Source organism: Amphiprion ocellaris, chromosome 10, assembly GCF_022539595.1.
Source record: "Amphiprion ocellaris isolate individual 3 ecotype Okinawa chromosome 10, ASM2253959v1, whole genome shotgun sequence".
NCBI classification, from domain to species: Eukaryota; Metazoa; Chordata; class Actinopteri; family Pomacentridae; genus Amphiprion; species Amphiprion ocellaris.
In genome coordinates this window covers 31,563,523-31,576,648 of record NC_072775.1, presented here as the reverse complement: position 1 = coordinate 31,576,648, position 13,126 = coordinate 31,563,523, and the positions used below count along the sequence as shown (strand labels likewise).

The 13,126-nt window shown below is 37.5% G+C and overlaps 1 protein-coding gene across 1 annotated transcript in view; it reads right to left on the bottom strand.

Annotated features, from left to right (window-relative positions):
- Positions 1 to 10,364, bottom strand: part of LOC111575886 (uncharacterized) — a 34,037-nt gene extending 23,673 nt beyond the window's left edge. Inside the window, exons 1-4 of the mRNA XM_055014359.1 lie at positions 10,085 to 10,364; positions 8,277 to 8,609; positions 6,419 to 7,625; positions 3,498 to 3,648 (exon numbers count right to left, since the gene is read on the bottom strand). Of these exons, the coding sequence (XP_054870334.1) occupies positions 3,498 to 3,648; positions 6,419 to 7,625; positions 8,277 to 8,609; positions 10,085 to 10,256 (1,863 nt within the window). The 5' untranslated portion in view covers positions 10,257 to 10,364. The remainder of the gene's footprint in view (positions 1 to 3,497; positions 3,649 to 6,418; positions 7,626 to 8,276; positions 8,610 to 10,084) is intronic.
- Between the last annotated feature and the right edge of the window lie 2,762 nt (positions 10,365 to 13,126).

Genomic DNA, 13,126 nt, shown 5'->3' with positions numbered 1-13,126 from the left:
AGTATGGCTGCTGCTCATATACCTTCCACCTCCATGTAGACAAGAATTCTTCTATAGGATTCAGAAAGGGAGAATATGGCAGCAGAAAAACCACAATAACTTGAGGGTTCATATGGAACCATCACCGAATCAATAGTCCTCTATGAAAACTAACATTGTCTCAGATGTATTCATGTGTATCATCAGAATCCAACTGAAAAACTCTCTGGAACAAATGCACACAAAACACAGGAAAAGTCAGTCATGTACACTTTCTGTAATTTTACTAGCACTTGTGAAGCAGAATTATACATTAGATTTTTTACAGTATTCTCAGAACATTTCTGACTGCTTGTATTGTTCCAGTATAGACATGTCACTGAAGTGACAAACATTTACATACATGTAAAGTAAACCACAGTAAACCTGAAACCATTTACTTTATGCACCATCTTTACCATCTGCTGACCTCAACAACAGATTACATTCTGAACAGCTAATTCTGTTTCCCAGCAGGTTTTATAGTGTGCATTTCACTGGTAAAAGTGTTTTCAGTTCTGACCTGTTGTGTCTTAATTGTGACAGCAGTGTTGGAATAGTGTCCCAATTCTGCTTCCGAGTGTTCACTTTTTGAAAAATGTGTGCTATGAGTGAAAAGTGTGTTCAAATGAGGAAAAAACGTGTTCAGTCTTTTGCAAAAAGTGTGCAAGAGTTTTGAAAACTGTGTGCAAACCATGAATAGTGTCCAAAATCTAGACAGCAGAGTCCTGTTTTTGAGAAATGTGTGCAGTCAGTTGGTGGCTGTTTGCAATGAATGGAATTTAGTGTCTCATCAATTGAGAAAAACTGTAATCGACATAACGTGACGACGATGACCACACAACCAATGTTATTTGGTGAATTGGTATAGCATATGATCAGTATACTATAACTGAATATTTAGTTTGTGTAGGTTTATTATTGGCCTACATTAGGTAGAGGCAACACTTGCTGTGACTTATTTACTAAATGACAAAAAGAAAAAGTAGGTTTCTGCCTTGTTGTAGCCTAATGTCAGGAATCAGTCTTGATATTGTTGATCTCTTTCAATTTACCAATCGCAGCATTCCTAGAAGGGAAAAGATCGAGAGAGACAAAGACAGGGAGCTACGGCAGGCCGCCCAGCGAAGCAGCTCTCTGCTCTTCTGGATTAAAAAACATCTAAGGAGGATGAGGAGACAGATCATGATCATGAAGAACAAAGGTCAGAGTCAAGATCAGAGTCATGTTAACTCATGTCTGTTCACGCCACTGAACCAGAGAACAACCAACAAAAACAAGTAAAGGAATTAATTCAAAGTTAACAAAAGAACAGAGTGAAGTGACACGGACTGAACAAAGCAAAACTAAAAATATCAAACTACAACAATACTCCATTAACAGGAACATCTTTAACCAAAACCTAATTTAAGGAGCAGTAAGTATTATCAGCAACATGCAAATAAAATATTAAAAGTAAAATTGTCAGAAAATGGACTCTGTATTACTAATATAAATTATGTATACTGGTGAGTTAATGATGCTGTTTGATTGGGAGCCAGTTTGAACTGCTTTATACTTGATGATGTTATTTTATATACTGCCAGGTTAATCAGCAATGTATCCTACTCTCTAAGGTCATCATATATTTGTAGGGGCGATGTCTTGGTCAATTCCAAAGATCATCAGAAAAATCTGTCTAATTCATTACCTTCAAAGACCTACTGGACATTGATGGTATGAAAAATTCTATTTCCCTCTGAACTGTAATGAAGTGGAAATAAAAGCTGTGGAAATGTATCCATTCATGTCAAATTTGTATTTAAATACATTATTTGGGTGAATGCACTGAATTACTTTTCACCGCAGCTCATTAAGTAGGCAGGAAATACACCAAGTGAACATAAAGTATTAAACAATGAAAGATTCTAATCACCAACGAGACAGACAGAGTCCCACTTTCATCCAGGAACCACCTAAAACAACAAAACAACATACAAAGTGGAATCGCCAGTGGTGTAAAGTTACTAAATGCATTTACTAGTGTGTAATTTAAGTGCATTTTTAAGTACTTCTCTTATCAATCCACTCCACTACATTTCAGAGGAAAATATTACACTTTCTACTGCACTTCATTCATCTCAATTGTTATTTTTTTCAAGGGTAAGATTTGACCCAGTGGAAAATATAACAAGCTTTGAAAACACAATATATTGTTGAAGATAAACGTAGTAGTTTCCATTTTGGCATCCTACAGAAAGCAGTGTGTAGTTGCATCGACATTTCAGACATCTATGAGTTGTTAACAGCTTCACCAGATTGTGATTTTAACCTCTAAATGGTGAACATCTCAGCAAAAGATCAGAGGAAAATTGTGGATCAGAACTTTGTTTTTGTTCTTTCCTCTCACCCTCAGACTTATCTGTCATTGTATAAAACTGGATATAAAGTAGTTCAAACTGGTTCCACCTGCAGCAGCTACAACATTCAGGGACTGAACTTTTGCTTCAATACATTTACTACATTATGCTGCTATATACATTTTAATGCAGTCATGGGTCATTTTTATTGTGGATGGCTCTTACTGGATAATTACCGTTTAAATGACATAAGTAAAGACATGGAACTTATGGCAGAAGTGTCCTTGTTCATAATGCAAATTCAGCCTTAAGTTTCTTACACTTGGCTGTGATTTGGGTTCAGTCCTGCTTTGGTTAGCAGTTGTCTCCAGAGATTTTCAAAGTGGATTTCATCCATGGAGTCCATTATAATCTGTGTAAAAGCCTCAACTAAATCCACAGTTAAACTTGATTCATATGAACTTAGACTGATGAAAATAAAGCACAAACAGATGTTTATTTACACATTTACAGGTATTTGTTGTTGTTTTTTTTACTGTCAATACATAATGACAAAAAAACAAAAATCTTTATTGCTTCACAGGCAGAAATGTTAGACTTTTGCTTCAAATTAATCATCTGTATGGTGAAATAAGTTAAACAACTATCTACACAGGTTTGGAGATGAATACCAGAATGTTACCAGGCTGTAATTATTGAATATGAGGATGTGGGATCTGACATTTAAAAGCTGTTTGATGGTGTTGCGTCGTGTTTATATGGATAAAAATAAATAAATATAAAAATCACTGCATATTCACTTGGCTTTTTGGGTCTATGATATCTCAAACATTATCACACTTCATCGGAAAAGTGAGCAACTGTAGAACCTGTGGAGCTATTTGATCAAAATATGAAATGAAATTCTAAACAAAATTAAATCAAATTTGCAACTTCACAATTCAAAAGGAAAAGGAACACTCAAGGAATTTGAATATAAAATATCATGAAATTAAAAGAAAATACTTTATCCATGAAGAAAAAATAACTACTTCATATCAAATGGCTAGTTTTCCTTTTTTTCATGATTTGGCTGCAGTATTTCAGCTTTATTATGTAAAAATCTTACTCATATTTCTCTAAATATTAAAACTATTTTACGTCATCTATGCTCCTCTTGTCCAGCTGCTCTTCCTCCATCTCCTGGTCCCGTCCTGCTCCAGATCGCTGAGGACCAGCAGCAGAAGGGGGACCTTCTGGTGGCACAAAGGCCTGACAGCAGGGAGCCACATCTGACCCCGGCCAGACAGCTCTTTAGCACAAAATTAGCCTGAGATGGACGTGCAACACAATCACATGCTGTCCATACCATCAAAGAGGAATTTGGGAATCTGTTGTTGCTTTTGCAGCTTCAGAGCCACAATTTATGAAATTTCACAATTTCAGGAAAGACGGAGTTTAAAAATCTATTCAGGGTAAAATTCCACTCACGTTTCAACATCATTACTGCCTGCATATGAACATAGATCATGATTTAATGCTAATATTATGGCACAGTTTAAGATAATTGTAGACAAAATAGCTTTGAGGATGCAGCGATTAATTCCTTCCTGAATAAAAACATGAACATCAAAATCTCTGCAGTCAGTCGTAACACCTCATGTCGACGGCTGTAGATAATGAATCTCAGGACATGAAAAAGACTTTAAGGCTGCTGTTTTTTTTTTTCTTGAACTTTGACACAAGATTCTGAAAGAAAGAAAAAACTCTTTTGACAGCTATAACTGATTGTTATGATCTTCAGAAGGAGAAAAAGTCTGAAGACAAACAATGCATTATCTATAAGATTTGCGTTTGTATCTCACTTAACATTATTAGAGCACTGTAATATAGATGGGCAGGTGTTGCTGTGGTGCAATGGTTAACACTGTTTCTTCTGGGTTCAAACCTGCCTGTTGACTGGGACCTTTCCAGGTCAAGTTTGCATATTTGTCCTGTGTTTACTCTGGGCCAGAAGATGTGCTGCTCTGAGTCTAAAATGGCTGCATAGGTGGGTGTGAGTGTTTGTATGTGTGTTTGTGTGAGTCCTGTGATGGACTGGTGATCAGTCAGGTTGTATCCGGTCTCTGGGGTGATTCCAGTTAGACTCCAGTCCATCGCAACTTTCTGCAGGATGAAACGGGCCGACTGCAAATCATTTGAAGTTCATTCATCTCAGAAAGTACATTTCTTCTGCTGCCTTAAAACTGAAGTTACTGCACTTTGGTTTATTTAATCAGCTTAAACTCTTCTTATAACTTGCAAAAGTGTAAATCTAGCTGTGTTACATCAAGTGAACATTAAATCAATTAGTCACATAGAACAAATAAAAGGAAGGCAAGTCTATCTGAAACCAACGTCAAAGGTCACAAAATTTTTCTTTGTTTAACACTTAGAACTTACATAGATCAGGCATAACATTATGACCACCAGCCTAATATTGTGTTGGTCTCCCTTTAGCTGCCAAAACAGCCCTGACCCATCAAGGCCTGGACTCCACTAGACCCCTGAAGGTGTACTGTGGTATCAGGCACCAAGATGTTAGCAGCAGATCTTTCAAGTCCGGTCAGTTGTGAGGTGGGGTTCTCATGGACCAGACTTGTTTGTCCAGCACATCCCAGAGACGATCTGGGGAATTTGGAGGCCACTTCAACACCTCAAACTCGTCGCTGTGCTCCTCAAACCACTCCTGAACCATTGTTGCTTTGTGCATTATCCTGCTGAAAGAGGCCACAGCAATCAAGGAATACCGTTTCCATTAAAGGGTTGTACATGGTCTGCAATAATGTTTAGGTAGGCGGTACATGCCAAAGCAACATCCACATGGATGGCAGGACCCAAGGGTTCCCAGCAGAACACTGATCAAAGCATCACACTGCCTCCATCGCCTTGCTTTCTTCCCAAGTGCCATTTGTTCCCCAGGAAAGCGACGCAAGAGATAATTGGAGATCATATACAAATTTATCATCACATGAAAAGAAAGTCAAGATTCTTTGCTGCCCTTTCTGGACAGGTCAAAAGTTTAAGAAATCACACATTATTTATTTATTTTATTTTTTACAGAACAAACTGAAAATTGGAATCTGGACAAGAATGTTACCTGATTTGAATCTAGTAGAACATCTTTTAGGTATTTTAAAAGACACATGTAGGTCAAAACAACCCCTCCAGTAAAGAAGAATGACAACATCTCTGCAGACATTTGTGCAACACTGGTGTCCTCCATGCTGAGGATGATCGAGTCTGTTAGCTAATATAAGAATGAACATAGGAATTTCAATTTATTAAATCGAAACTGTTGTTTTTTTAATGATATAAACTAAAAAAATATTATCATGCAGCCCAACTTTGACAAATATAAAACAGCATGAGATCTCACTTTGGTGTACAGGTTGATTTTTGTTGCAAAACTTAAACAATCATCTACTCAATATATTAAAAACACCCAGAAAAGAGAACACAATGATAATAAGACTTTGTTTCAAACAGTTTATGGTTTCATTTAAAAACAGACAGCAAAATTTGTCGGTGACAACAGAATTCAAAAAACAAGCAAAGGAAACTATTTCATTTTGGGGTTAAAATTCGTCACACACATTTCACATTGTACTGCATTGGAAACTGGTTTAATTTCTTTTTTTTTTTAAACAAAGAACCACCACAGAAATACAGACTGAAGTTGAACTGGAGCAACCAATTTACATACACATGAACTGAAAATGAGAATTCCGAAAATAATTACATCAAAAATTATGTTGATGTGTAAACTCATTTTCACATTAAATCTCAGCAACATCATCCCTTTCCAGCTCCAGCAGAAACTGATAACCAATGAAATAAACTATTAGGCCATTCCTCAGAAGTATGACGTCTCCAGTTGTCTCTTTCGTAAATGCAATGTGCTTCTGGAAGTCGCCATGCACCCATTGGACAGGTTGGCAGATTCTTAAAGATCCATGTGTCTCAGACTGACATGCAATAAACTCAGAGAATCTACAAGACCTACTTTTACCCTGAATGATGTTAATGAATGCGTGTTCTACTGAGCTTTGTTCCCATCATTGTTCCAGGACGACAGCTTTTCACCTGTGTGAGTTCTCATGTGCACAGTCAGCTGTCCACGTTGACTGAAATTTTTCCCACATGTTTCACAAGAATATGGCTTCTCACCTGTGTGAACTCTCATGTGGAGAGTCAGCTTATGACGTTCACTGAAGTTTTTCCCACATGTTTCACAAGAATACGGCCTCTCACCTGTGTGAACTCTCATGTGGACAGTCAGCTGCCCACGTTGACTGAAATTTTTCCCACATGTTTCACAAGAAAATGGCTTCTCACCTGTGTGAACTCTCACGTGCAGATTCAGCGTAGAACGTTCACTGAAGTTTTTCCCACATGTTTCACAAGAATACGGCCTCTCGCCTGTGTGAACTCTCATGTGGACAGTCAGATGACTACCACAACTGAAACATTTCCCACATGTTTCACAAGAATATGGCTTCTCTCCTGTGTGAACTCTCATGTGGACAGTCAGCTGCCCACGTTGAGAGAAATTTTTCCCACACGTTTCACAAGAATATGGCTTCTCTCCTGTGTGAACTCTCATGTGGACAGTCAGATGACTACCACAACTGAAACATTTCCCACATGTTTTACAAGAATGCAGCTTGTCACCAGTGTGAATCTTCATATGGACTTTCTGCTGAGACCATGAACGGAAACTTCTTCTGCGTCTATTGCAAGCATTTGGTTTTACACCTTTGTGAATTTGGTAATGTTGCTTGATTTGGTACTTATTCTTAAAGGTCTTTCCAAAAACATCACATCTGATAGATTTTCCACTTGTATCAACATCACAGTGATCTTCTGACAATGAAGACTTAGCTACATTGCAACTGCTATGACTCTTTGGCTTCAGCGCTGCATTTCTAGTTGAACGTGAGTCTCCATGCTCGCTTCCCTCCTGATGTGGGGTCACGGTTACTGGTGAATTGTAAGAGAGGAGGTGGTTGCTGTTTGGTTCTAGTTCACTGAGGTCATTGTCCATATCAGTTGAAGTCGACAGAAAAGTATCAGTTGCTTGCTTCAGTACAATCTGCTTTCCCTGCTGACTGGTGCAGAGTTCCTCCTCTTCCTCTTTTATCTCTGGAGGTTCTGCCTCTTTCTGGTCCAGACTAACCTTCTTCTCCTGGTTACAGAGCTGCTGATTAGCGAGACCATTCCCCTCTTTACAGACATCTTGATGGTGGTCTGAAGGGACAATAAGGCACATGAAAAAAGTTATTAACATGATGAGAAGGAAACAAACATCTGAGAGAAGACCTGTAATCTCCTGACCACCAGAAAGGACAGACTGTTTTTAATTTGTATTGTCTATATATGAAAATATTTGTTTGAACAGTGTCCTTCAGTGCCGAGAAAGGCGCCTTCAAATAGAATTTATTATTATTACTATTACCATTATTATTATTATTATTATTATTATTATTATTATTATTATTATTATTATTATTATTAGCATTATTATGAGGAAACAAACATCTGAGAGAAGACCTTTAATCCTCTCACCCCCAAGCCCTGTCTGGGCAGTCACATGTTTCCTCACAGTGTCCTCATCCTTAACAGCAATATAAAGTCTTGCACCTCTGTGAAAACAGCACAACCATGACTAGAAGTAGAGAAAGTTCTGAAATTACACCTGTGTACAACAGCACAGCACAACAGCAGATGCATCCAGGCAACTGCGAGGCTGCAAATGGACAGTTCAAGTAAATGTCAAGGAGTTAAGATCCAACAGTAGAATTTCTGTCGGAAAATAAATGTAACTCAGAGCTCTAATTAGAATCTTACATTAGTCACATTCCTATGTTAGTTCATTAAGACAATCATAGTTTTACATACCAATTCTGTGTAACATTATGCTTGGTTTCCAGATCATATCCACCTGCCTGCCCCGATAATCGATGTCTTCATCCAACTGGCCGAATCGTTTATCAGAAAGTCCAAATATTTCTCCAGATATTTCTTCACATTTGGAGTTGTGCTGAACCAGTGTATCAGCCTCTTGCATCAGTACAAGATGCTCTCCCTCCTGACTGGTGCACAGTTCCTCCTGCTCCTCTTTCATCTGTGGAGGCTCTGGGTCCTCCTGGTCCACACTGGAGTTCCTCTCCTGGTTGCGGACATTCTGCACAGCAAGAACATTCTCCTCCTGGACATGTTGCTGCAGACGGTCTAGAAGGCAAAATGACAAAAAAAAGAGGTCGCTAAAGGTGATGATAGGCGATGCACAGCTGAGCTAATATTATTAATCTTCAGAAACCCAAGCACTGTCTGGACAGTTTTTGCTTCTGTCACATTCTTCCTCACTGTGGGCTTATATTTCTGTGCAACATAAAATCCTGCACTTCTGTAGAAACAGCACAACCATGACAAGAACTACAGAGAACTCACAAATGTCTTCTGTGCAGTATGGAACAGTTTTGACATAAATTACAATTAAAATTGCTCTACTTCATACGGTTTGTGAGACATGCTGCATTGATGTTATTGAGCTGATATGTTTTATTTTGCTGTCAGTCTCTTTTGTCATTTTCTGTCTTCTCTGTATAAACACCATCCACATGTCACCTGAAAACTTTTGTGAAGAATTTTTGTCATTTGACTGTTGGTCTGTTGGACTTAGGAGCACTGATTTTTTGGATGTTGGGTGTTGCTCGGCTGATATAGCGCACTGTCTGGGATGGTCCCGTTCAGTCAGGTTTCCATGAAACACAGAGCCGCAGAGTTGGAAAAGTCTCTGTTAATCCATGTCAGGAGCAGTCGTTCCTTCAACTGCTGTACTCTACTGTAAACTGTTTTATTAGTACTGCAGCTCATTTTATATGATACCACATTTATATTCCATCCTATTTATACTGTACAATAGTCTGGTTATCATGTAAACATGTTACACTGCTGTAACACCTGAGATCAATAAATATAAGTGTGTCATTTGAAATTGTCTGTCTTGCAGTGAACCTTTATCACTTCACTGTGATAAAATGATAGAAAGCAGATTGACTGCTGGTGTCCCACTGTTTCATTTGGATTTTGTTCTGTTTTACTCAGAAATGGTCGCTTCTGAGTAATAATTGGAATACAATGACTTCAAAAACCTGGTGGCTGAAAAGAAGTTATTATTGTCATAAGGAATTGTTAAAGTCACGTTTTCCCACCAGGGATATGGCCAATTGTTCTGTGGTAATATTTTTTCATACTTACTGGTCAATTACTATGAACAATTGATCAGTTAGTGCATCCCAACGAAGTATATAGTAATATATTTGCCAGTGTGTCAGAGTGAATGAGTTGGGTTTGACATGGAGGACGAAAAAAGCTAAAATGATGGGGCATAGATAAAAAAGGCAACTTTCACAAAGAAAAAGACTTTCTGTACATTTCATATGTATCAAATCACCATATATTATACATGAATGAAGGAAAGCGTCACTTTCACACTTCATTAGGACAATTATTTATATTCAGACACCAAAGTAAGTGAGCTGATGTTTGCCTGATGTCTTTGGGATTATTATGAACCCTGAAATTTAAAGACCACCATGGAGTCGGTATAGAAATGTGAAAGTTATCCTGCTGTTCATCCACACAAACCGCAGCTCCTCACTTTACTTCTATCAGCTCATTCACACCATCACACTTCCACAAACCTGTTGTGTGTAACTTTATCTCAGGTTTCCACATGTTATCCAGCAGTCTGCGCTGACGATCGATCTCCTCCTCGTACTGGACGATGGTTTTCTCAAACTCTGTGAATATTTCTTCAGCAGCAGCAGTTAGTCGCTGGTTGATCAACTCTCTCAGATTCTGGACTGAACTCATCTTTAAGTGATAAAATATTAATCTGAGATAAGACAGAATAACTGTCTGTAAAAACTTCCACACATCAGTACACGTTAGCAGTTGTTTCAATGAGCTAACGTTAGCAACGGTTTGGCTTCACTTCCGCCGGATATTATTGTTTTTCTTAATCCGCCTTCACATTAAAATGTTCTTTTTTGATCGCAGCTGGTTGAAGTAAAGTTGTCCTTAAGAATAAGAATAAGAATGCAAAGTGACACAAATAAACATGAGAAATTATTCAAAATACAAAAATCTCAAAGGGAATGTTTTGGGTTATTTTGTAATTATATTGTTCATCAGGGACAGTACACAGACTCAAATGATCTCTCTAACATAAAATGGAAATATGCACCATATTGTTCACCAAACAAGTAATTGTGTTCAAACAGTAACAAGCTAATGGAGATTTTCTGGTTTACTTTATCTCAAAGGTCCACAATAATTCAAATACTTAGAAGACACTTGAAGAAAGCAAACATGGAGAACTAAATACAAATCAGAGAACAACCAACAAAAATGAATTAATAAAAATGACAAAGAAGAACAGAATGAAGTGACAGGGACTGAATAAAGCAAAAGTAGAAATACCAAACTACAACAATATTCTATTAACAGGAACATTCTTAACCAAAACCTAACTGAAGTAGTCCTAAGTATTTTGAGCAACATGCATATAAAATATCAAAAGTAATACTGCCAGAAAATGGATTCTGTCAATGTTTTACAAATATAAATGATGTTTACTAGTGAGTTAATGATACTGTTTGATTGGGAGCCAGTTTTACTCTCTTTTTATTTGAAGCCGTTACTTTATAAACTGCCAGGTTAATCAGCAATGTATCCTACTCTCTAAGGTCATCATACGTTTGTAGAGGTGAAATCCTGGACATATCTGAAGATCATTAGAAAGAAATAAAATCTAATTCATTACCTTTGAAGACCTGCTGACCTGAACTGGGTTGGAAAAAATCTATTTCTCTCTGAACTGCAATAAAGTGGAAATATAAAGTTGTAGAAATTGATTCACTCAAGTCAAATTTGTATTTAAATACATTATGTGGGCAAATGCACTGAGTTACTTACCACCACAACTCACTAAGTAGGAAGGCAACATATCAAGTGAACATGAAGTAATAAACAATAGAGATTCTAATCACCAATGAGTCTCACTTTCCTCCAGGAACTACTGAAAACAGCAAAACAAGATACAAACTGCAATCACTAGTAGTGTAAAGTTACTCAATACATTTACTGCTGTGGACATGTCAGTGCATTTTTAAAGTACTTCTCTTATCTGTCTCCTCCAGCACATTTCAGAGGAAATTATTGCATTTTCTACTGTACTTCATTTATCTGAATCTTCATCTATCTGAATTGCTCTTGTTTAAGTGTAAGATTTGACCCAATGGAAAATATAACAAGCTTTGAAAACACAATATATTGTTGAAGATAAACGTAGTAGTTTCCATTTTGGCATCCTACAGAAAGCAGTGTGTAGTTGCATCGACATTTCAGACATTTATGAGTTGTTAACAGCTTCACCAGATTGTGATTTTAACCTCTAAATGGTGAACATCTCAGCAAAAGATCAGAGAAAAATTGTGGATCAGAACTTTGTTTTTGTTCTTTCCTCTCACCCTCAGACTTATCTGTCATTGTATAAAACTGGATATAAAGTAGTTCAAACTGGTTCCACCTGCAGCAGCTACAACATTCAGGGACTGAACTTTTGCTTCAATACATTTACTACATTATGCTGCTATATACATTTTAATGCAGTCATGGGTTATTTTTATTGTGGATGGCACTTACTGGATAATTACCGTTTAAATGACATAAGTAAAGACATGGAACTTATGGCAGAAGTGTCCTTGTTCATACTGCAAATTCAGCCTTAAGTTTCTTAACACTTGGCTGTGATTTGGGTTCAGTCCTGCTTTGTTTAGCAGTTGTCTCCAGAGATTTTCAAAGTGGATTTCATCCATGGAGTCCATTATCGTCTGTGTCAACTCAATCCACATACATATTAACAGTTTGTTTTTTTTGTTTTTTTACTGTCTGTACATAATGACAGTAATACAAAAATCTTTATTGCTTCACAGGCAGAAATGTAAGATTTTTGCTTCAAATAAATCATCTGTATGGTGAAATAAGTTAAAAAACTATCTACACAGGTTTGGAGATGAATACCATAATGTTACCTGGCTGTTATTATTGGTAGAAAAAGTCTGAAGACAAACAATGCATTATCTATAACATTTGCTTTTGTATCTCACTTAACATTATTAGAAGACTGTAATATAGATGGGCAGGTGTTGCTGTGGTGCAATGGATAACACTGTTTCTTCTGGGTTCAAACCTGCCTGTTGACTGGGACCTTTCCAGGTCAAGTTTGCATATTTGTCCTGTGTTTACTCTGGGCCAAAAGATGTGCTGCTCTGAGTCTAAAATGGCATCTTGTCAAAAAAGCTTTATATGCTGACTCCTGAGGCTATTCATGATGATGTATGTGAATATGGCTGAGCGTAACCAGACTGTTTATTATTTTTTTATAGGGATTTTGTTGTATTGAAGCACATTTGCAATTCTGATTTACACAGTTCAGTTTTACATTTTTACTAATTACTGCTTACAGTCCGCTGGTAAACCTGGGATTAGGATTACTTAAGTGATGCCTCCATCCATCCATCCATCCATCCATCCATCCATCCATCCATCTTCTTCCATTGCTCTGTGGTCCAGTTCTGATGCTCACATGCCCAATGTTGGCATTTTCAGCAGTGCATAGGGGTCAGCATGGGAACCCTGGCTGGTCTGTGGCTATGCAGCCACATTTGAAACAAACTGCA